General features: G+C 39.6%; 1 protein-coding gene and 1 long non-coding RNA gene across 3 annotated transcripts in view; one reads left to right on the plus strand and one right to left on the minus strand.

Moving 5' to 3' along the window:
- LOC122802488 overlaps window positions 1-18135 on the minus strand; it is a 391877-nt gene extending 373742 nt beyond the window's left edge. The window contains exon 1 of the long non-coding RNA XR_006364941.1: window positions 17899-18135. This is a non-coding gene — a long non-coding RNA (uncharacterized LOC122802488). The remainder of the gene's footprint in view (window positions 1-17898) is intronic.
- POU1F1 (POU class 1 homeobox 1) overlaps window positions 1-26326 on the plus strand; it is a 498670-nt gene that overhangs the window by 383434 nt on the left and 88910 nt on the right. For both annotated transcript variants that reach the window (XM_044072131.1, XM_044072132.1), the window contains exon 6: window positions 20950-21010. In XM_044072131.1, the coding sequence (XP_043928066.1) occupies window positions 20950-21010 (61 nt within the window). The remainder of the gene's footprint in view (window positions 1-20949; window positions 21011-26326) is intronic.

Consider the following 26326-nt stretch of genomic DNA (forward strand, 5'->3'; position numbering starts at 1 on the left):
TGTCCATATTCATTAAGGATATCCACACCTCTAGGATAGCTGCTCAGCATAATGCATCTGAGGTTATCAAAGCGCAACTAACTCTGGGCAAAATTGCAATCCAAATTGTAGCTTGCTACAGATCCCCCACCATGCCCCAGGATTCCCACTCCTCTTTTCTTGATGTACTGGAAAATATTAGGGTTCAGCCAAACACCTTAATAATGGGTGACTTAAACTACCCCACCATTAACTGGGAAAACTACTCACGTACCAACTCCTTAGCTCAATGCTTTCTGGAATTCATGAACTCCAATGCCCTGGATCAACTTATCCACACCCCCACCAGGGGCAACAATATCCTAGACCTAGTCATTACCAACATGAGTGACCTGTGTTCCACACCTGAAGTCAACTCCTTGTTGGTCCGATCCAACCATAAGCTAATCACCCTTGATATCCACATCCCGCCCCCATCCCCCATTAAGGAAACCACAGTAAAAAAATTCTCCAAAGCCAACTTCATGCTTCTTAAGACAGAAGTGGTGAACTTCATGACACCCATGCAGATGGACAATATAGTTACAACTGCTGAATCCTACACAAATGCACTCTATAAGCACTTACACGAGTGCATGGATCATGCTATCCCAAACAGAACCAAGATGCTATCCTCCAATAAAAGGAAGCCAATCTGGTGGTCCCCTACCATAAACAAACTGTACAACAGAAGGAAGAAACTGTTGCAAAACAGAGTAAAATCCCATAAGTGGAGGAGCACCCTGGTCAGCCTCAGTAAGAAGCTGAGATATCTTATAAGATCCTCCAAAACTAGCTATGAAAACAAAATCACCACTAATTCTAAGGACAACCACAAAGCTTTCTATAGCAATGTCAAGAATCTCGATGGCAACACCCAGATCTGCTCTGAGTTACAGCACAATGGCACGAAAATTACAAAACCAACTGATTTTGCCAACATCCTGGCAGATAGGTTCAGTGCTAACTTTACCCCCCACCCCCACCCACTAAAGGGCCCATATCTATACAGGAAGAATGCAGAGTCCCTGTAATCACAACTACGCAGGTAATAGCTGCACTCTCTAAAGCCAAAAACACAGCATCCATGGGACCGGACAACATCCCAGGCTGCGTTTTACACGAACTTCAGAATGAACTGGCTCCCCACTTAAGCACCATGTTCAATATAGCCTCGCATCAGGCTTTGTGCCCACTGAATGGCGCACAACAACAGTTATCCCACTTCACAAAGGGGGAGCCACCACTGATCCCGGGAACTATTGACCTATTAGCCTGATGAGCCTGGTCTGCAAGGCCATGGAATGTATCATCATGGAACTCATAAACAAAGACATTGGTAACCTCCATACTCTGGATCCCACCCAGTTTGGGTTTGTGAAAGGCAGATCATGCCTCTTGAACCTGATCGACTTTTTTGAGGCAGTCACCAATGCCATATATGAGAGTAAGTTGGTTCACACAGCCTATCTTGACCTCACCAATGCTTTCAACACCATCCCCCATTCTGGAATTATAGCTAAACTCACTAAACTAGGTATAAATCCCTATGTCACAAGATGGGCTGCCAACTGCCTCACTGACAGAACCCACACTGTAAAAGTTGCAAACTCCAAATCTGACCTCAAAGCAGTGACAAGTGGAGTACCACAGGGTTCTGTCCTGGGACCTCTCTTGTTTGGTATCTACTTCTCTGAAGTACAGGCTAACACAGAAGGCCTCTGGCTAATAAAGTTCACAGATGACTGCAAAGTAGGAGCCATAGTCAAGTCCCCAAATGATGTGGACATCCTACAGAAGGGCCTCTCTGAGACAGATGCCTGGTGTCAGAGCCATGGCCTCAAGCTCAATGCCAAAAAGTGCAGTGTCATCCCCTTTGGCAAAAACTCTGTACCCATGAACTACCACATAGGCAGCAATCTACTTAATACTGAATTTGTGATAAGAGACCTTGGGATCCAGGTGGACCATAGTCTCTCCTTTGATAGTCACATCACCACAGTAGTCAGGAAGTCCTTCTACGTGGCACACCTCATCATAAAAGGGTTCTCATCCAGGAAAAAAGAGGTCATTGTTCCCCTCTACTCGACACTCATTAGACCCATTATAGAGTACAACGCCCCTTTTGGAATGTACCTCATAAGACATCTGCAGCAGCTGGAAAGGCCACAGAAGTACCTCACAAAGAGGATTACTGGCCTCAAACAAATGCCCTACACTGACCGCCTCAAAAAACTCTAGCTTTACTCCATAGCATATCACCTACTCTGAGGTGATCTCTGCCTAACATATAAAGCTATGTCAAACCCAGTGCTGTTGGACATGCTACACCTAAAGAAATCCCAATCCCTCCGAGCTACACACTCTAGGGACCTAAACATTGTCACCACAATAAACAGGACATGCTGGAGGGATAGATTCCTGTCCCAGAGACTTCCCATACTCTGAAACAGGCTACTCATCTATGTCAAGCAAAGTTCTTCATTAGCACTCTTCAAGAAAAATCTTGATGAGTGGATGGGAAATAGGAAATACACCCCGGGGATCACTTCTGTGTCTCTGCTCGACAGTGGCATAGTAAAATAACTTTCTTGGGTGGCGTAAGCCAGGAAACCTTGTTGACTAGGCTTACATAGGCCCTTGGGCCAATAGCCTAGTACCTACCTATGAACCTATGAACATGAACAAACATGGGTTTTTAAGTTAGAAAGTTGAAAGGGATAGAAGCAGCCCAAAACAGCCACAGCCTGAGCTGGAAACCACTCCTCTAGCGATAGATAGTTTTCTCAGAGCTTACCACTCCCACTGATAAGCAGAAAGACTTCCTTCTATCTCAGCAAGGTCTGGATAACTCAGAAACACAAAATACAGTCCTGAAATCAGCAAATCTAAGATCTGGACTATTTTAGTTTGAGGAAAAGGCTGGAAACAAGCAATTAGGTAGAATTATTTTGTTTTTTTTTTTTCGTTTTTTTGTTACAGAATCCAAAATACAGTAAATGCAGTAATAAAATTCACTTTTAAGGCACAAAAAGGCTATCACACTTGAGTGTGTAGCCTACAACACTAAATGCAGTTGAAAAATGATTCAATAAAGTGCAGTAGGTAAAAATCAGCTAAATTAAATACCAAAGCCTGTAAAAAACACTGAAATAAAAAGTGCGGCAAGCAAAATTACGCTAAAGAAAGCAAAAGCAGGTACTTAGCAGAATGAAGAGTCCCTCCTTGCAGCTGTAGCACCTGTTCAAAGCCAAATCACACTTAGTCACCTTATAGCCGCATTTAAATACAATAAAGTAAATAATGAGGGTGCACACGAAACCACCGTGGCTGATATGAGTGAGTACACAGTTTTTTTTTAATGATGATGTCACAACTGCAAATACAGACAGAAATATATAAGCAAAGGAAATGCAAGTGACACAGACACTGATGCCAGAGTTGAGATAGTAGCAGAAGTCATGAAGAGGATGAACATTAGAGTACAAAGTGAGTAGTGTAAGAAAACATTACATGGAAGGTGTAGCTTAAAGGTGTACCACAATAAGGCAATTTTAAAATGAGTGAAGTATGCATGGGAGATATGGGATACAAAGTAAGAGAACTATACCTTTCTATCAAAGTTGCCTTTTGTTCAATGGGTGAGAAAGCAGGTGCAGTTGATCAAAAATCCGTGTGTCGAACTATGCTGCTTTCTCACAATGAGATTGCTGTACAGTGGGACTCATGGAATTTTTCCCTTTTCCCACTGTAGTGTAATCTTGGAGTTGATATATATATATATATATATATATATATATATATATATATATATATATATATATATATATATATATAAGGGGGGGCACAGCCTGCCACGGAGGGGTGCAGGGGGCATGTCTCTCAACTTCTCAGTGCAAGAAATCTGGACAAATCCAAAAATAATGCGGGAATAAAGGCCCAAAAAGAGGGATATATTTTAAATATTGCCCCTATAAACTTAGAAATTTGCTAGAATTACAGATTTTACATTATTATATATTTTCTAAAGGATATGAAGTCTGTCATTATTTGGTATTATTTAGTTACATCAATGCTCAATGATTTATTAGAAAAACATATTTTTGAGGCGCAAACCAAATTAAGAGGCAACAATCTGGACATTCTGTGAAAATCTGAACAGTTGAGAGTTATGGCAGGGGGGCCTGCCCCATCAAAAATACTGGTTTATTGTTGTGTTTCAATCTTGCATGTATCAATGTTTTCCCTTTACATCATTTGTGATTGATGGAGTATGGTTTGACCTATCTGCATATCGATGAATAGTTATGCTCCCAATAAGACAATAAGATGATGCAACATCTCACATCATATCTAACAACAATGAGTATTAGCTGTGCACTCATGGTATACCATGAAGATAATTAAATCTGAAACCATGGTTGTCCTGTGGTGGGTCAGTGCAGCAAGTCAGTCCATGTGGCATTATATCCATGTTGTAATGTAAAGGCGAGGCACTACATACATCAGAGCACAATGTATCATAAAAACACATACCATTGAAATATATCACATGGGTAGGAAAATTTCAAGAAAAATAGAACAAGCAGTAGCCCTCCAGTGAATGAAACCCAGAAATTCCACATTACAAAGTGTTCGGGAACTGCCAGAAGTGTCCTATAACACATTACACATCCATGCATGACTACATGGAACAATCAAATAAATTAGCGCAGGCATTAATATATCAAATCCACCAAATATTAATCTCAACAGTGGAAGAAGAATCCCGTCTAATTAATTATGAGAGATAAAAGGATGACAGCATTTCCTACACAATGTGCACACTCATAACATCATAACAGCATAGGTGACAAGCAGGGACATGTAACAGATAAGAGCACTAAAACAGAAAAACTCAGAAGTGAATCTTAACCACTGCCTATGTCACTGATAAGCTCTAGACTAATGTAGTAGCAGGGCATGCCACAGAAACATTGCTTGGAAAGGTGGTTTGAAAATACATTTCAGGGGAATGAAAGACATGATGGCAGGACAAACAGAAAGCACCTATCATGGTCTGAACCCCTGACTTTCTTCAAGTGTATATTCACCAGAACAGTGTAGTAGCAGGGCATGCCAGAGAAGCCCTGCTTGGAAAGGTGATTTGAAAATACATTTCAGGGGAATGGAAAAAGTGAAAGCAGAGCAAACAAAATGAACAAAGCAGGATCTGAACCTCTGACTTTTCACAGTGATGATATATGTGCAAGGCTATGAGCAAGTTAAGCCACAGAAGAAGTTATACTGAAGGGGTGTGGATACACACACATTTCAAGGAAATGTTAGAATAGAGTGGAAGAGTATAAAATGTACAGTGAGCAATGGCATATGGATATCTGTGGAGTGGATTAAATCACAGAATCCACTGTACCATCACTGCGGCAGTAGACTGACACATGGAATGTCTCAGTTGCACATATCACGTGAAGCATTATATACTTCCATGGCACATTATTAGCACATGATGATGGCATTTGTCAGCATTCTGTTAAGTAGGCCATCATGGATTCATACTCCTGCCTGCCTAATACATAGTCTACACAACAGCACATTAACACATGATGCCACAGAAAAGTTTATCATAAGCTTAATCTTACACACACATTTCTTGACAATTTTAGAAGTGAAATACCACATACTAAGAACCTTGTTTGCAACATGTAACAATCATGAAATCTCAGTCCTCCCAGTAATGTATTGGCAATGTACCCATAAATTTATGACTACAAGGATACTGTGAAATTATGAAATGCAACTATTAATGTCACCTTATGTCAGTAATATCCGGTGTCGTGCAGTGCCAGTCAAACAGTCAACACAGGTGAATGACAAAAGCTGATTTTTAAGTCCTAGGATGTGATTGTTCTACTGTATCTGGCCCTCATCAGACCAGTCACTGAGTACATCACCTCCTTTGGTATGTGTTTCAGGGGACATCTGCAACAACTGAAGCAACCAAAGAGGTTCCTCACAAAAGAGATTAAAGAGCCCAAACAATATGTCTTACATGGACCACCTCAAAGCCCTATCCTGTACGTGGTCTCTTACAGAGTGCTGAGAGGTGGTGTATGCCTGGCCTACAAAGCATCCTCTGATCCCACTCTGATGTACCTGTACGTGGTCACTTACAGAGTGCTGAGAGGTGGTGTATGCCTGGCCTACAAAGCACCCTATTATCCCACTCTGATGGACCTGTACGTGGTCTCTTACAGAGTGCTGAGAGGTGGTGTATGCCTGGCCTACAAAGCACCCTCTGATCCCACTCTGATGGACCTGTACATGGTCTCTTACAGAGTGCTGAGAGGTGGTGTATGCCTGGCCTACAAAGCACCCTCTCATCCCACTCTGATGAACCGGTTGCACATCCACAAAACAAACAGCATTAGAATTACCTGATCTAGGGACCTAAATGTCATATGTGCCATAAATAAGACACTCTAGGGGCAGCTATGTGCCTCTGAGACTACTCTTTCTCTGGAACAGGCTTCCCATCCATGTGAAGCAGAGTTTTTCCCCAACAAAATTCAAGTGTAACTTCGACCAGTGAATGGGGAATTATACATTTTCTCCAGTTTAGCACCTGTGTCTCTAGTATACAGTAGCAGATTATAAATGCTTGACCACCCATACCCAAGCCTACACATGGCCTTTAAAGTAACCCTAAAGTATCATAACTTGTCCGATACACTTGGGAAGCATGGCCAGGTTTAAATGCATCGTCAAAGCAAAAAATGCAAATTATGTCAATGTTTAATTTCCTCATATCTTTCTGCAAATATGATTAAATTTACCTGCTGAATGGCAGTTGCAGTACAAGAAGAAGAGTATGAGACACTGTAGTTCATTTCACTTGACTTGTCAGGATGGAATAGATGAACCAGCATGGGTTATGTTCAAGCAGCTTTATTATATACAAACTCATCAGGAAATGAGGTAAATAACTCTAACTTAGATAAACTTCTTTTTTTTTTTTTATTTATTTTTTATTTGCATTTAACTTTTTTTTCCAAAATCTCTTTATTTGAATTTTCTTTTTTCAAATAATAACAACAACAATACGGTAACTCAAAAACACAAATAAACAATACAAATACCTATCTAAAGAAAACAGAACAATCTCGTTCCGAGAAAATTATATATATATATATATATATATATATATATATATACACACACAATATATACACAAGAAGTCACTACATCGTCAAGTAAAGTATGAGAATTCTTATGTTCATTTGGTCTCATAAGGGATAGATAGAATGGGGATAGTCTATATATAAAGTAAAAATAGAAATGTAACCATTTATTTGTATGTTTATGGAAAATATCTAGTTACACATATACTAAGAAAAGGGAGAAGATGCAATAAAGTCTGGTTATACTACATTCATTTCTTATTTAAAGGTTAGCTTTTCATGACAATTTGTAGGCAAATTTTATTTGTCAAGAATTATATCTAGCAAGTAACCCCAATATTTTTGATAATAGCATTTGTTTTTTGTTTTTGAATAAAATAATTTGTGAGATGAACAGACAATCTCCCTCATTCATTGTTCAATCTCTGGCTGCACTCTCAAAATGGCATTGAAGCTAGGACGTGCCTTGTATTTATATGCACATTCGGTCCTTAGAAATGCTTCTTAAAGTTCCCACATACACAGATATTCTACAGACACCATCCCACCTTCAGTGGATTAGAACACCATAGTGATTGTACTGGAATGTTCTACACATATCATTTATACTTTGAGCCATGAAAGCATTTATATTGAACAGAATCAACTTACATTATTTAATTATTTCACAATTACTAACAAACAAAAGTGTAAGTTCAGTTGTGCAAATGATGGCAAAGTCTTAACGAATGTTTAGGGGTTTTCTTTATTTTGCCATAGGAAGAGAACTAGCAATAGGTTCTGCTGCTCAAGCCAAGTGTCATGCCATGGATGAGTACAGAGACAGATACTTCTGTTCATAAACCATTTATGGCCATGTATGCATGCTGTGTTTATCTTTATCTATTGCTGAACCAGATTAAAAGTTGGAAAGGGAGGAGTTGGATGGAGATAAAATGGTGCACAAGCAGAGGATTTCGCACTAGGTGATCAATTCAGGAGTGATCAGGTTGGAGGTGGGATAGGATCATATCTTTTATCTTTTTATCAAGATATCATTTATAAACATTTGGATGAATACATTGTAAATATTTTTTGTTACAATAACAAAATGTTGTCTGACATATTAGACCAATTCAGCTGTGTAGTACACACAAAGGCATACAGGTAAAGTGGAGAGTTACTTATGGGGAAAAACATTTTAGGTTCATAGGATTATAGGGGGTTACTAGACTAACAGCCCCAGGGACCTTAAAAGCATAGCCAATATAAATCTATGTTCCCAAGGGTGTCTGGTTTAAGCAGACACTAAAATCAGCACCTATTGCTCTTGTCCAAGTGGGATAGAGGTGGAACCCCTGGAGTGAATTTCTAGTTACCCATCCAATCATCCAAGTTATGCTTAAATAGGGCCAATGAAGGGCTTTATTTAACATGAATAGGAAGCTTGTTACAAATGTGGGGCAACCTCTGTGAGACAAATCTGTCTCTCCAGAAAGTTCTGTTGATATCACATACCAGGTTAAGGTCCTCTGAGCTAATGACCCACGTGCCATTTGACTTCCACATGTGCAGCATTTCCATTAAAGCTGGGTCAGAGATTGCTCTATATACAAGGCACAGGTTCCCTTTGAACAGTCTGTACAACACAGAGTAAAGTGACAATGACTTCAGTTGTCTGCATAAGACAGATCTTGAAGACTCTGAATTTTCTTTGTAAGGAACCTTTGTGGTCTGTCCAATTGCTGCAGTTGTTTGGTAAGGAACATACCAAAAGGAGCATTGTACTCTATTATTGGCCTGATGAGTGAAGAGTACAGGGGGTTATAACCTCTTTTTTTTCTGGAGGCAGTACCTTTACTTATGAGATGAGCAATATTAAATGCCCTTCTTACCACTGTGGAGACATGGTGATCGAAGATAAGGTTGCTGTCAACCTGTGTGCCCAGATTTCTCACCACTGACTGTATGCTTAGGGTATTGCTATTGATGTGGTAGTTTGCAGAAACATCACCCTTGCCAAAGGGGATAATAATGCATTTTTTGCATTAAGTTTAAGACCATGACTTTGGCACCAGTCATTAGTCTGTGTAAGACCTTCTTGACAGATGCTGACATTGCTAGGGGTTTCAATGATCGCTCCCAGTTTGCAGTCATCAGCAAACTTTGTCAGCCACATTCCTTTAGTTTTAGCCTGTACTATGGAGAAGTAGATTCCAAACAGTAGGGGTCCCAGAACTGATCCCTGTGGAACACCACTGGTTACGGGTCTGCTGGAGGAGGTGGAGTCACCTATTTTGACCATCTGAGTTCTATCAGTAAGCCAGTTTGCAACCCACCTGACAGTATATGGATTGATACACAGTTGGGTGATTTCATCAATGATGTCTGAATGGGAGATTGTGTCAAAGGCCTTGAGCTAAGTCTAGGTACACAGTATGCACAAATTTGCCCTTGTCTAGGGCTTTAGTGACTGTCTCAAAGAAGTCCAACAAGTTTAAGAGGCATGATCTCCCCTTGACAAAGATAAACTGGGGGTTGAGCATTTGGAGATTTCCTATATCTTTGTTAATAAGGTCCATGATGACTTGTTCCATGGCCTTGCAGATAAGGCTGGTCAGGCTAATGGATCTATAGTTCCCAGGGTCTGTTGATCCACCCCCTTTATGCAAAGAGATGACAGCAGCTGTTTTCCATTCCACTGAGATGAAGCCAGTGCTTAGACTGTGATTGAATAGTGTGCCCAGTGGTGATGCTAATTTCTGTTTTTACCCATGTAGAACACTGGGATGTTGTCTGGTCCCATAAAGGCAGTATTTTTGGTCTTGAAGAAGGCATTTGAGACCTGTTCCTCAGAGATACTAGATGGGATACAGGTGTTAGGGATGCTTTGGGGTATATGTGGTGAGGCAGAGGAGTGAAGTTTTCACCAAACCTGTTAGCCAGCAGGTTTGCTATATCCACAGCTTCTGTATATGTAGCACCATTAACTATGAGTTCAGCACAAATCTGGGCCTTACCTTTGAGGTTACGGATGTAACTAAAGAACACCTTGTGATTATCCTTTAGTTAGGGAAGCTAATTTGGATTCATAGTTAGCTTTGGAGGACTTCACTAGGAGTCTTACTTGCTTGTTTAAGTTGAGGAGGGAGCGTTTCCAGTTTTGAGACCATTCCTTCCAGGTGCCCTTTTTCTTTTTCTGAGAGACAGAAAAGTTGGAGAAGGAAGTCTGGAACATCAGAAGTTGGTAAGCGAGGGAGGATCCATAGCAGGAAAAGACAGACATGAGGGATGCAGTTCAGGGTAACACACTGAGGGAGGGGGAACACATTGGTAAAGCGTGGATTGTATAAGATAACAGGTTTGGTAATAGAAACAAAAGGTAGGGGGGAACACCAGGTATGGGGATAGCTTGTGGTAATCTGAGATGCATAGTCTGCCAGTTTAGACACAGTGGGAAATCAATCCGCACCCTGGGAGCTGTCACTGCTGAGTTCTACCTCAGTAACCGCAGGCAGTCCTGGGCGGGGAAGTGTATCAGCAATATGCATGGTTTAGATGCACCTGATGTGGGCATCATACCTCCTGTCCATGATCTCCCCCACAACTTCTGCCAGCTCCTGATGGGAGACAACATTGCCAACTACACTGATCACTGCTCCCAATGAGTACCAATGCACCTTTGTGTGGGACAGAGCTACCTAATACAGGTGGTGCAGGTAGGGAAGGAGGTGTGGAAGCAACTCTGGCAGGTTGTGATCCAGATGTGCTGTGTACCTCTTATGGTGCGGGTGGCACTGCTTCTGCCACCTGTGAGGGGATGACAGGCCATGTCGGAGTGGTCAGTCCATGCCTTGATGCTGCTGCTGCAGATGATAGTAACACAAATGAGAATTAAAAAAAATAGTAGGGGGGAGAGAAATAAAGCTATAATGAATATGCCATTATAATTTATTTTTTATAAGTATGCACTGCATTGAATGCAAACAGCTTTATTTTAGGACATATATATGTATGTGAACATCATAACTGTTTTTGACGATTGAATTACTTTACGTACTATGAAGTCATACTATTTGACATACAAACAGCAATGTTATTCACCACGTACTGCTTGGCATTGAACCTACAGCCATCATGATTGCAGTGCACATGACACTTAACATGTTGAACCACATCTCCAGATATGCAAATGGTGACATACAGAATTAAATGATTTCAGTTTGAACAGTCATTATAATCACTATAAGTAATGTCAGTAATGGCAGACGTTGCCTTGCTGTTTAGATTTCATTTACCTGTATCTTACTGTGTAACTCTCAAATTACATATATGTTCTCAAACACAAGCTACACATACCTCAGTACTCTCTTAGGCCTTACAGTTAGTCTCTATGCATCTCCCTTAACCTTGTGTTCTGTTCTGGAGCTACAAAGTCAGAGAGAGCATACTAAAATGTGCATGGTGACATGCATTAGCAGGTTGTATAAAAAGGTGATTTATGTTACATTTACAGTAACAAGGCAGTGACTGGTCCCACATGTATCTACCCATCAGCTACAGAGGTCACGCTTTCATCTCTCAGTGTCACTATAATAGTGGCAGCACTGCTCCTCCATGCATGGGATGTCACTAACATGGGTGAAAGTCTTGGCCAAAACCGTTCCAGGCATCAGCCTTCCACTGAGACCTGGTATAATTGCCCCCCATCCCTTGCAGGAGCCTGTGACAATAATGCTGACAGAGGACATGCATAAAGATCTCTGTCTCCTCCTCAAATGATCTCTGTTCTCTAAAAGGTACACTAACTTCCCCTTCATTAGCCATATTTCTCTCCTTCTAAAGTTAAAAAATGTCACTTAATTGGCACCAGAAACAAATCTTGGGAGTCATATTTTTTTGAGCAATGATGGGAACATTGCAAAATAAATGTAATATATCTACTGTGCTGTTATAGCTCCAGTAACACTTTAAGGTGTGAAACATGGTAGTCCTACCATCTGTTTGCTGCTGCAAATGCATGCTCAGTGATTCCATTTTAAGATGGTTAATAAATAGGATATCAATTTCATTTTCCTTGACAAATTTATCATCTAGAGCATATGCAGTTGGTGTGATTCTGAAAATATTTGTGTTGAACACTCATCATGGCCACTAAGCACACAGCCACAACTAGCACATTAATGGATTCCAAATCCTACCTGCCTAGCTCCTAGCGATTTTACCTGTGCACTTCCTCCAGGTACCACAGCTTAACTTTTAGTGCACACATCAGCTGGCACACATTCATAGGGAGATTACCGACAATTTGGTGACATACAAAATAGGTTTTTTTGTATACAGAATGGAGTACACTGAGGCTACACATTGTCCACATACCATGCTGCAGCATTATACAATATATCTGGAGTACAGGTCATAGCAGGTGTTAGGGTTTAAATGATTAGTAGACAAAATTTGTGGTAATATCATTACTGATTCTGTTGTACCTTGAGTTTAAGCTCACTCATGCAACGGTCAACAGAGTATTATCATGGTTGAATGATTTTTCTTCAGTTTTTGCCATAACATGAGAACTGTTTTTTTTCATTACCCACCTGTGTGTAGCACTACTGCTCTTTGCCAAGCATCCTGTACCATTTCAAGACTAAAAGATATGCTATTTTAATGTCTCAGTGCTTTGTGTATGTGTGGGTGTCGTGCTTATGTCACTTAGCAACTTGTTAAAAGTAACTAAGGGCACCATTAACTACAAGTGCTGCATATCTTTCACAGGGCATGTGTTAATAACTCATTTTGTGTTGTCATAACAGAGGCCATTAATGAAAAATAAATGCACATGACAGAATTCAAACCCATGCACTGCTCAGTCACACTCTACCAGACACAGCATTACATAGATATGTCACTGAAGGTCTCAGTCAAAAATGTGTCAAAAGATGTTCTTTGTAATGAACTTCAGTTAAAGAGGAGAAATAATATTGCACAACAGCATCCCTCCATCACTGGATTAGAGGTGTGCTTGCAGTGCACTTAAATGGAGGTTTCACATCATTAATACATCAAGCCATGGCAGCTGTTACAGACAGCATAGTTCCCGTGCAACAGCTTCTGCTATTTTTAATGTCAGGATTTGCTTACTGATCTGCAACAATGTTAAGCCCTGGCTGCACAAATGATGGCCAAGTGTAAGTGCATGCATAAGAATTTTCTTAATTTTTTTTTTTTTTGTCATTGGAAGAGAACTAGCATTACCCTCTGTTCAGTGTTGACCAGTGGTGCTAAGCTTCGCACAACATAATTAAAAACACATGGAAATTCATTTTATAAGCCATTTTTGTTCAAGTATGTGCTGCATTTATGCATTTTTTTCAGCAAATTACACAAAAGAAATGAAGATAGAAATGAAAAGGAGAAAGTGGCAAATAGTCGAACAGAAAGTATAACGTTATACGAAAACATTGCATTCATATACTGCCATACTTCTATCGCTACTTTAATGTTTGGAACCTGGCAAAACTCAATCCTTTGTTTCCTGATATTATATTTTCAGCAATGATCACAACTTCCTATAGTTATGACTAGCTTGACCATTGTTGTCAATCTATGATGTACAGATTGTGAGATACCTACCTCATACAATTATTCCACAAATGGTCAGTATGTTGACCACTCTGCTGGCATCTTCCTTACATCTACAACTCAGAAAATCTCAGTCATTGTTTCAAATGGGATAGCTTTCCTTTCTACAAAGATATTTTTTTGTATTGACAGGATCTACTTCTGTTTACCATGGCTATCATTTACAACTTATTTGCAGCACTGCAGTATATGGTGAACCTTTTCAGTGTGCAGGCTTTAGGAACCTGCCTCTTTAAAAACTAACCGGTGTGACAGTAGTACTAATGAAGTGAACCTGGAAGGTATGAGCCTGAGTATTTTGCAATACCGCCTGGCTGGTCTTCTCCCATGGTGTTCAGGCATGTGCGCAGCTTCTTGTAGAACTCAGGCATGTGCACAGCTTCTTGTAGAACTCAGGCACGTGTGCAGCTTCTTGTAGAACTCAGGCATGTGCGCAGATTCTTGTAGAACTCAGGCATGTGTGCAGCTTCTTGTAGAACTCAGGCATGTGCACAGCTTCTTGCAGAACTCAGGCAGGTGCGCAGCTTCTTGTAGAACTCAGGCATGTGTGCAGCTTCTTGTAGAACTCAGGCATGTGCACAGCTTCTTGCAGAACTCAGGCAGGTGCGTAGCTTCTTGTAGAACTCAGGTATGTGTGCAGCTTCTTGTAGAACTCAGGCATGTGCACAGCTTCTTGCAGAACTCAGGCATGTGTGCAGCTTCTTGTAGCTCAGGCTTGTGCGCAGCTTCTTGTAGAACTCAGTGTGATGTTTATATGGTTTGTTCATCACACAACAGCGGAGATTCAGAAATGCTAAGGAGTTGAGAATTAATTAGCATGCATATCAACCCAGAAGGGAGAATCTACAGAATATCAACATGAGGAAGCCCATCCTATGCAGGGGGCAGCACAGTATGTTGTGTATTGGCATGCTACTCATGTGTATCGCCTTAGTTATGCTGTACTAGCACGGGTTCCTCCCCCACCTGTGGAAATTATGATGAGTACCCTGTCCTTATAACATTCTGACTTGGATGGTCTATGTCTGATGCAAAGAGTGGCCAACCTATGCATTGTTAAGCATAATCTAGTGATTGTGCATGCATCATTTTTACCGTCTATATCTGTTAAGCTATTATATTTTTATGTAGCACAGCTATGTGTAATGTAATGCCTCTTAGCTAGTACCACTGCATACTGTGTCCATCTCCATCTGGCATGGTCATCCACTGCTGCTGGCTCATCTTCTGACTCCTCGTCTGTGTCAGCTGCCACTGCCTGTGATGTAAAGAACTGCAGTCCATGGTCACTGCCACCCTGTTCAATCTGCTTTCTCAGTATTATACTATTTGGCAAACGTCGCAGGATTGTAAGGCAGAGTGCCATCAGATGTTTCCAGACAGCAAAATTCTGACTTGAGGAGCTCAGACAAATGCTCTGTGGTGTTTCGCAATTGTGAGTAGGCATGGTTGTAACCTTGTTCTGTTAGGTTATGAGGATTTATCTCTGGGGTCATGAGTCATGGTTTGAGGGTATATCCAGCACCCCCCACTAGCTGTCCCTGTAGGAAATCACCCCTCACAAGCCATTAATAAAGGTCACATGTGTGCCATATATGGAAGCTGTGAAAACTGCCTAGGTGGCTTGTACACACATTGTAGATTATACCCTGTGCATTTAAGACCATGTGGAGTGATAACATTTGTAGTTCATGTACCTCCTTCCCTGTTGCCTAGATGAAGCTTTTATTTTGATGTGGGTACAGGCTATCATCCATGAAACATTTGAGAAATGGATTGATATAGAAATCCCACATGGTGTTTGTTCTGTCCTCTAGGTTAAGATTCTATATCAATAATGCCTAATTTGCTGTATGTCACTGATTTTATTGCAAATACTGCATATATTTTCAGGTGTATTCTTTAGGTCTTTTCTATCAGTGCCACTTGGTACATAAGAAATATTCAGAAAATATAATGAGAAAAACTAGTAAAGCTGAAAACAAGGAGAAGGATATTGTATGATCAGAAAAGTAAGTCAAAAGGCAATGGAAGCACAGAGAAGAGCCTTAAGGCAGAGATGCTGGAGACAGAATAGGGAGTGAAATAAACACTGTAGATAATAAAACTGGTGGTAAACTACGGGTGGTCAAGGGGGCCCCCCACTGAAGGCAGTCACCAGAAGTAAGTATTCTGTGGATTAAATATAGAAGACATTATTCACTAAATAGGACTGTAACACCATTTGTCTGAATAAAAGGCAGTGTTAACAATATGAAGAGATCAGCACTACACTGAATGAATACAGCACTAGAAGCCAGCAAAGTTAAAGTATCAAAGAAATAAATTAGAAAGGCAAAGAAAACAGGAGTATAGAAGTTTTTCAGTGTAACCTACCCTACATTCAGAAAAGATTGTGTCAACACTACTTAGGTGAACAAATATGGTACATACGTCAACACAATTAAACAGTTTATGTGGGTCACTGCAGGTAACTGTACCTTTCAACTGTCCAGATGTTTGCAGAATGTCCAGATTTTTGTCTCATATTTTTGGTCCTTTCCTCATAAAATTTGTGGTTTTCTGGCAAATCAGTGAGAATTAAATTCACTAAATAATGACAGACATTTGAGTTTCAGATTTCATTTCCTTCTCAAATGCATAACACAAAACCTTTTTTTTCTAGCATCTTTCTAAGCTTATAAGAATAAAAATTAAAATTGGACCCTATTTTGGGTCATTGTCCCCCTATTATTTTTGGCTTTGTCCAGATTTCTTGTGCTAAGAGATTGCAGGTAACTAAATATTTCACTTTTATAAACCTCATTTATAATCAACGTTTCAATAGTGATTCCGTTTTTATCACTATCTGATGTACAACTATGCAAGCACATGTGCCCTGTATAAAAGATACCCCTTACAAATAAGCTAATTTACAAATAAATGCCCCAGTTAAAAGTTGGCATATGGTTCAGAACATTATATAGGGAATGTGCAATTCATTCGAGAATTGCAGATTCACAGAAAAATAAATATATCTCCTTTATAACATTGCAGGACAATAACATGCCAGATTAAAACACTGGATATCAGACAAAGTGACCAGCTGAAAGAAGACTGGCCAGGCAAACCACAACTTCCAAATCAAGCTCTCTTCAAATAAAGAATAGTTCCAAAATTCCAAAGACATGCATCTAGAGCATTTCTCCTTGGGCCTCCACTGAAAATAGGCTCTGTCCTAGTCAGACTTTCCCGGTCAACAAATGTTAAATAAATAAATTGTGCAAGGAGTTTGAACATCAGTGAGAAGAAATTGCAGTTAGGTAGTCAATGTTATTTATGAAAGTCATAGCCAATGTGCTGACAAAAATAAATAAATTCCAAAATTTCTTCAGTGTAATGGTGATACCAACTAGTTATAGCCATCAGTATATTGTCAATAAATTCCAAAATTTCTTCAGTGTAATGGTGATACCAACTAGTTACAGCCATCAGTATATTGTCAGAAAAAAGGCATGTATAGTATCAGTAAACAATTTCTTGTAGCGCAAGGATAAATAAGTGCATAAGCCAAGAGTTGCCCGCCCAAGAAGTTTTCCTTACAGAATACTGATGAGAAGCAGAAATGATGTTGACATCTGAGTCAGTGCCCTAAGTGTGACTAATGTAGTGACAGAGGTTATATCTTTAGAAGGGCAGTAAATTTAATAATGCATTCAGGAGTAACAATTTACATCAAGGAAACATTTCATTTAAATCAACCAATGAATCAAATCAAAGAATTGTGACAAACCAGAAAACCAGTGTAACTTCAGCAGAATACAGCACTCATGATTACAAGATTTGCACTAAGAAAGTAGTTTGCATAAAATCATTGTACACAGCTAGCAGGGAGCTAAATGGAACAATTAAATGTGCAAAGCCAAATAAGATCAGCACAGCAGCAGAGACAGGCACAAACCAGGAATGTCTGACTTTTAGCAATAAAGAAAATGTGTTAACAAAGTGAGAAAAAGAGGCAAGCACATCAGGTTAGCTAAAATAACTTGTAACTCAGTAATAGAAGTCTCTTTCTGTGTACACAGCAGCAGTGTGAACTCACCGACAATTGAGAAGACCACCTGCATTTCAGACCCCTGTACAGATCAGTAGTCAAAAAACTCTAGAAAATAAGAGCATCTTACAACCTTGCAAACGCATCCAGTTTAACTTTCAGATAGTTCCAGAAGAATGGAACAGAATCCAAACAGCTCCCTAAGAACAGAGGCAACGGCCGTCACTTGCAATACCAAGCAACAATAAACAAAAATAGCTGCAAAGGGTAAATGTTCCATCTCCAAAAAGCAGTTAGTAAGAACATTACAAGGAATGTTCTTTCTTTGCCAACACCAATCACTGGCAGCAGCAATCAGTGCAAAGGATGGGGGGAACCACCTACCTTGAAAGTATAGCCAACAGGAAATCCAGTTGGTCAGTGAGAGAGAAAGGGGAAGCAAACATATTTTATGATTTCCAGAATTTGCAAGCAGAGATTTCTGATTTACTTAAAATTTTGTTGTCAAATGCTAAATGTTGTTGAATGTTAAATGTGTATAACTGAATAGTTAATGTTACAGTCTCTTAATTACTATTATCACAATGCAGATTGTTGTGTACCCTATTTGTTGTATTAATTTGTTACTTTATACATGTCTTGGTTGTAAACTCTGGGCTCAGCCTGAAAATGGCTAATTTGAATCAGTGTTCTAGACTAATCAACAGATACATGCATAAATGCATGAATACATACATACATATATACAGTGGTTATAAAAAGTGTACACACCCTTGATAAAATGCCAGGCTTTTTGCGATATAAAAAAATGAGGCCACAATAAATAATTTCAAAACTTTTCCCACCTTTAACGTGACCTATAACCTGTACAATTCAATTAAAAAACAAGCAAATATGTTAGGGGAAAAATATAAAAAATAAAAAACGTACAATAAGCTGGTTGCATAAGTGTGCACACCTTTAAACTAATACTTTGTTGAAGTACATTTTGATTTAATTACAGCATTCAGTCTTCTTGGGTAAGATTCTATTAGCATTGCGCATCTTGACTTGACAATAGTTGCCCTCTTCCTTGCAAAAGTTCTCCAAATCTGTCAGATGGCGAGGGCATCTCTCGTGCACAGACCTCTTCAGGTCACCCCACAGATTTTCTATTGGATTAAGGTCTGGGCTGTGGCTGGGCCATTCCAAAACTTTAGTTTTCTTCTGGTGAAGCCATTCTTTTGTTGATATGGATGTATGTTTGGGGTCATTGTCATACTGAAAGGTGAAATTCATCTTCAGCTTTCTAGCAGACACCTGAAGGTTATGGGCCAAAAGTGACTGGTATTTGGAACTGTTCATAATTCCCTCCACCTTGACTAAAGCCCTAGTTCCAGCTGAAGAAAAGCAACCCCAAAGCATGATACTGCCACCACCATGCCTCACCGTGGGGATGGTGTTCTTTTGGTGATGTGAAGTGTTGTTTTTGTGCCAAACATACCTTTTGGAATTGTGGCCAAAATGTTCAACCTTGGTCTCATCAGACCATAACACATTTTCCACATGCTTTTGGGATAATTAATGTATTGTTTTGCAAATTTTAGCCAGGCCTGGATGTTTTTCTGTGTAAGAAAAAGCTTCTGTCTTGCAACCCCATCCCATAGGCCAGACCTATGGAGTACACAACCAGTACTTGCCAGAAATTCCTGCAGATCCTTCAGTGTTGCCTTAGGTCTCTTGGCAGCCTCCCTGACTAGTTTTCATCTCATTTTTTCAGCAATTTTGGAGGGACGTCCAGTTCTTTGCAACACTACTGTTGTCTCATACTTTCTCCACTTTTTGATGACTATCTTCATTGTGTTCCATGGTATATCCAATGCTGTGGAAATTTTTTTGTACCCTTCTCCTGACTGATACCTTTCAACAATGAGATCCCTTTGATGCTTTGTAAGCTCTCTGCGAACCATGGATTTGCTGTAGCAGGCAACTGAGTAAATGTCAGAAAAATCCTACTAGGACAGCTGAACATCAGTTGGGGCTAATCAGAGTCTCTTTAATTGATGGCAGGTGTGTACCCAAGAAGACTGAATGCTGGAATTAAAGCAAAAGGTGCTTCAACAAAGTTTTAGTTTAAGGGTGTGCACACTTATGCAAACAGCTTATTGTACGTTTTTTATTTTTTATATTTTTTCCCTAACATATTTTTTGGTTTTTCAACTGAATTGTATAGGTTATAGGTCACAACTAAAGGTGGAAAAAGTTTTCTAATGATTTATTGTGGTCTCATTTTTTTATATCACAAAAACCTGGCATTTTAACAGGGGTATGTACACTTTTTACATCCACTGTATATGGATACATACATAAAATAAATACATCAGTACTACTGGGTTGTTTCCATACTGAAAAAATTTAGTGATAAAAAGAAATTACAGTAATACCACAATGGCACACTTAGTATGAATAAAAAATGAAAAATCTAATATGCACACAGTATTCCTAACTAAACATCTAACATGCACACAGTATTCCTAACTAAACATCTAACATGCACACAGTATTCCTAACTAAACATCTAATATGCACAGAGTATTCCTAATCAAACATCTAATATGCACACAGTATTCCTAACCAAACATCTAATATGCACACAGTATTTCTAACTAGTATATACATATTTACGAACCAACACAAACAATGGCCAGTACTAGAATCAAGTAATTTATTTAAAACAAGAAACACTCCTAGCGCCTTGGCTTATACAAGCCTTTACAGAGTAATACACACAATAAAAAGCACACACCCTTTTATACATTTCAAAAAAGTTAAACAATTAAACTATCATTCAAGACAAACCCAATAATCACCCCTTTCATAAAAAGCACTTCCAATTAACTTCCTTATTAAGTCCTATGGGAAAAAGAGTGTTAAAGTTTAAAATGAAGATAGTTTCCTTTCTATGCAATTTATTTTTATATTCCTGTATAGACATATACTCTTTATTAATATGATTTAAAACTGGACCTTGTAATCCTTTCTGATCACTACCACCACTATGTTGGTGATATTCTATAGTATATACATATTATATATATATATATATTTTTTTTTTTGCAGCATTGTATAGTGAGAAGATTGGTGTTAATGAGCGGAAAAGGAAACGCAGGACAACTATAAGGTAAATTATGCACACAATTACTTTATAACAATCAGCACTCCATATACTCATCTAAACCTGTTCTACACTTACTTCTGCAAAAGAAGCAAGATTGTTCTCCAGTCTAAATGTCACACGATTGTGGTTCTATTCCCTTTTAAAGTTCTGGTAATCCTTGAGTCATGTCTTGCAGCTGCCATATGTTTTCACAGCAATAATGTTTTTTTCAACACTAAATATAAAAAGTTAGAACATGATGTTATAAATAAGGAGGAATAAGGACTCCTTATAAAAACAGTTAGTTGGATTCTGTCTGATTTACTTATTCCTGCCTCACATATTTCTATAGGGCTGCTTGGAGTTTCTGTCACCTTTTGCATTTTATTTATTTTGCTCAGGTAAAAATATAAGTTATCTGTTGTGTCGCATTGTCTTGCATGACAATATAATTATAAACTTCTAAATGTCTATATTAAAATACATTACTAATGTTATTAAGTTACTTTGTTCAATTTCTTTTATTTGCTTTATTGTGTAATAGACAATATTGTACCTGAGTGTAAAACACTGTGCACATCCAAGATCAGTTGAAATGTCATGTAGCTGAACATGTTCTAAGGTTATCCACTTGTTTTTTAATTACATTCACTTTTTACTCCCAGAGTATGAAATGATCTTCAAGATATGTACAGTGTCCTAATAAACAAATTAATATGAGTAAATAAACCTCGTATTTATTAATCTTCCATGCAGGACTATTGTAGTCCTGCACGGAAGTGGCTGCTTAAGAAGAGGATGGCAGCACACCATGCATATTAATGAAGATGCACTGTCCGACCTCCTAGGCATACACGGAGTGTGTACGAGTGCAGGGGGTGTGTCTGAGAGCAGACCACTCAGAATGAACATGCCCCTGCAAAGTAGAACAGCAGAAAGTGGAAATAAATGCGCAAGGCCACTCATAGGTGTCCGCATATCCCCACCAACAATCCCCCATGCATACAACAGCAACAAGACATAAAGATGAAAAGAAGAAACCCCCGTATTGTTGTCTAAAGCTCCGAGTACAGATAACCGAAGGTACGCAGGCGTGCCCATTACTCAGCCACAGTGAAAGTAGCCCAAAAGGCTGAAGAGGATAACAAGGATGATATATGCAAATGAAGCATGTCAGTAATAGTGTAGTGGGCAGAGCGTTCGCCTAATGAGCAGGCATTCCTAGTTCGAGTCCCAGCGCAGCACAGATTATTTTACATGGCAAAGCATGGTATAAGTAATATTTGTAATGCAAAACCCACTAAATAACATAATTTTTATGAACTGGAGTACTGCAGGAAATGCACATGTGAAGAGTCAGTATCATAATGAATAAGCCAGCAGTAAGCAGGCGTAAGCACAGATAAGCAGTAGTAAGCATATGTAAGCACTAGTAAGCGTGTGCAAGTGCATTTGCACTGGGTTAAGCACTGCCGACACAGATTAAGCAAAGGAAAAGCTAACTGGGTATAAGATACTGTGACCAGAAGTCAGCAGTGCTTACCTCTGTGCAAACCCGCTTACAACCTCTTGAAAGTGCCTTAAGCACACTGTATCCAATGGCTGGTGTTCTGCCCAGCAACAAAACAAACAGCACACCATACACAAAACAATGTACCACTAAGTCATGCCAGATATGCAGAAATCGTATGTTGTCAGAAACATAACCCCAGCCCAGCCATGCCACAGGTACAGAGAATGTATACCTACAGCTAGATGGGCGTGTGTGTGCAAATATATCACTATCTAAATGGATAGAACATATCTATAGATGTAGTCACATATATCTATATATATATATATATATATATATATATATATATATATATATACATATATATATACACATACATATATATATATATATATATATATATATATATATATATATATAAATATCCAGAGATATACACATATATATACAAATATATGAACAGACATAGATGCAAATGCCAACTACACATATATATGTCAACATCTATATGTCCACATATACACATCAAGTGACATATATGTACGCAGATATATGTCTCCGTAGGTATATATCAACATAGTTATAAATATGTAAGCAAATATATATACCCACAGAGGTATATATGGCCAGACATCTGTAGATACCAATGGTAGATGAACAGAAACACATATGTCCACATGCACCATTAATTGGCCTGAGATGCCCCAAACAATATACGTCACATTCTAATTTGTATAGCCCCCGCCCAGCCAAACATGTCCGCCCTGCAATACACTACCAGGCTCATTGTATTGCATGTCTGTCATTGAACTAGGGAATTAAATTAGCCCTCTGTTATGTTTCGCATGTTGACATCACATACCCCTCTCCCCCACCCACTAGGCGGGCCGAGCAGTGCAGGCCCATCCAACCCAGGCCATCCCCAACCCATACATGCATAACCCACAGTTCTGCTTCTCCCTACCTTCAGCACACACACAGCCACCATCCCTACCCTGGTTATCAGCCCGTAGCTACCACACCACCACACACTGCCCTCCCTCCACCCCCCCCGGGATCCATCCCGTATGTTGTCCCGACCCAAGTATCCTAGGTCTGGCACACGCTGTATCCAGCAATACAAGTATATATTACAGGATATGTAGCCAAACATGTACAGGTATGTGTGTGTGTGTATATATACCCATAACTAAATATATATATATATATATATATATATATATATATATATATATATATATATATATAGATATATATATATATATATATATATATATTTATATATATATATATATATATATATATATATATATATATATATATATATATATATAAATACCCACATATAGATATATACATATGCAAACACCCATATGTCGTTAGATATATATATATATATATATATATATATATATATATATATATATATATATATATATATATGCATACATATACAGATATATATATATATATATATATATATATATATATATATATATATATATATATATATATATGTATATATGTGTGTGTGTGTATGCATACATATATATATATATATATATATATATATATATATATATATATATATATATATATATATATGTGTGTGTAGATATATATATGTGTGTGTAAATACACACATATATATAGTTAGGATATGATACAGCAGTTAAGAATTACATATGTTCACAGGCCATGCCAATGGGGGTGAGGGGCCCAATCAACAAATGTGTCACATGTAGCATCATCCCCACCCCAGCTAGACAGGTGAAACATACAAACACACAATAAAAGTAAACAAACCACTGCTTCCCAGACTACAGGCAGGATACTACCAGTGGGAGAGACCCGCCAAGTTTAATCTTGAAACAAAGAAAAGAATGTCCCTTGTGGGACAACCCAAAAATTCTATGGATATTCGGGTTTCCAGGTATTAAACAGATGTTCTACAGCAGGGCATGCATGTTCTCGGACTACAAGGTTGGGGAAGCCTGATGCTCCATGGGGCGAGACAACATACGTGATGGGTCCCAAGAAGTGGGGAGTGAGCAGTGTGCACTGGTGTGGCCAGATTCAACCTGCACCCAGAGTAAGGAAGAGTGCTGAAGAGAAGGTGCAGATTGGGAACTATGGGTATGTAATTATGGGCCTAGGTGTGCAGGTGTTAGCAGGAGTGGTTCTATATAAGCAATAGTGTGCAATGGCCAGACCCGACACCTAACTAGCAGCCACGGCTGGTATGAGTCACACAGCAGCAATGTCTAGTTTACAGGGCAAAGGGCGGAATAACCAGATGTGTTGTTGCAAACCCACTAAATGACACCAAAGAACACATGGTCGCAACACCCCACTGTAGGCATGTAAGACAAACTAATTGGCATCACAAGGTATTATTGATGTCCTCACCCCCCACCCAGGGGTGTGTGTGTCCAGACCTACCCCCAAATGCAGGGTATATACACAGCTGTCATTGTAGAAGAAATGGCCAGCTGTGGACCTTCCCGTCAGCCATCCTGCACATCCCTGGACATGTCCCCTACTATCAGCTCCTCTGTGTGGCCAAATAACACCACTTACCTATCGACCCCTGTTTCATTCCTAGTAATGCTCACAGTCACAAGTAGGTGACAGCCTCCACACAACTATATTGGCAGAATCTGGAACCCCCAACCCAGGTGTATTACCGTAGCTGTCCCAGACGACACATGTAAATAACACATGAAGGAAAAACTCAAGCATACTTGGATCACCACCTGCTCACCACCTGGCAAAGTCCACCACCCCCCAACTAACACTCCATAGCCCTACACCAACTACTGACACCTCCTGTCCTGCCTCACATACATATCCCAACACCCTAAAAAACCTACACTACTGCTCCCCCACCAATCAGTCGAACGGCCTACTATACAATTAAAATGTCCCCTCCTCCACCTACCCACCTACACCTTCACTATTCACATCTAATCTACAACACAGGTATGGCATAACTAAACCTAACCTGAATACCTGAGCGTAACCTATCCAGAACTGCTAAACTGGAATCCCACTTCACCTTACACTGACCTTCGTGAACAGTCTTACCTGACATATACACCTGACTTAAACATGTATAATACCGACATGTTCATGAAGTAGCATGGGGGTAAGCGGCAGCAAGTGGGAGTATGCCTGTTTGGGTGGTGGCAAGCAATGCCCATGCTGGTTAAGCAATGTGGAGGCCAACCCAGTGCAAGACGCTGTAATGGGAGGTCAGTAAGTCTGAGCCTTACGCACAGAAGCACATACCCGCCTACATTTCCCCTGCAGTGCCTTAGGCACGCTGTAGCCCACAGCCCTCATCATGGCCTGTAACAACATAATCAGCACTCCCTGGTCCCCCCCACCCCACCCTGCACACTATAGTCCAAGTGAGTAACAACAAAGGCATGGCAGATATGCAATCAACTGCTATCACAAACATATCATCCGGCACAGTCAGTCAACAGTATAGGAAATGTATGTAAGTATGTACACTAATACCAGCAAACATGTGCACAGTGCTCAATCACAGTATTCCAAGCATTCTATGAGTATCAATGAACAGTGCCTGTCCACACATACTGTGAGAACAGTAGTCTTGTATAATACTGAAGAGAGGAATGGAAAATGGGGAACACCGTGGGGGCGTGTTTCATCCACAGAAGTGGGAGATGAGGCTGGTCTAGTGTGTGAGCAAACCGCTGCTTCTCAAACCCCTGGCAGGATGCTACCAGTGGGAGAAACAGTGTAGACCAGCAAAGTCTACTCGTGACACAACAGGTCCATCCCTGATGGGACTCACC

Source organism: Protopterus annectens, chromosome 5.part0 (genome assembly GCF_019279795.1).
Source record: "Protopterus annectens isolate FY-2018-M chromosome 5.part0, PAN1.0, whole genome shotgun sequence".
NCBI classification, from domain to species: domain Eukaryota; kingdom Metazoa; phylum Chordata; order Ceratodontiformes; family Protopteridae; genus Protopterus; species Protopterus annectens.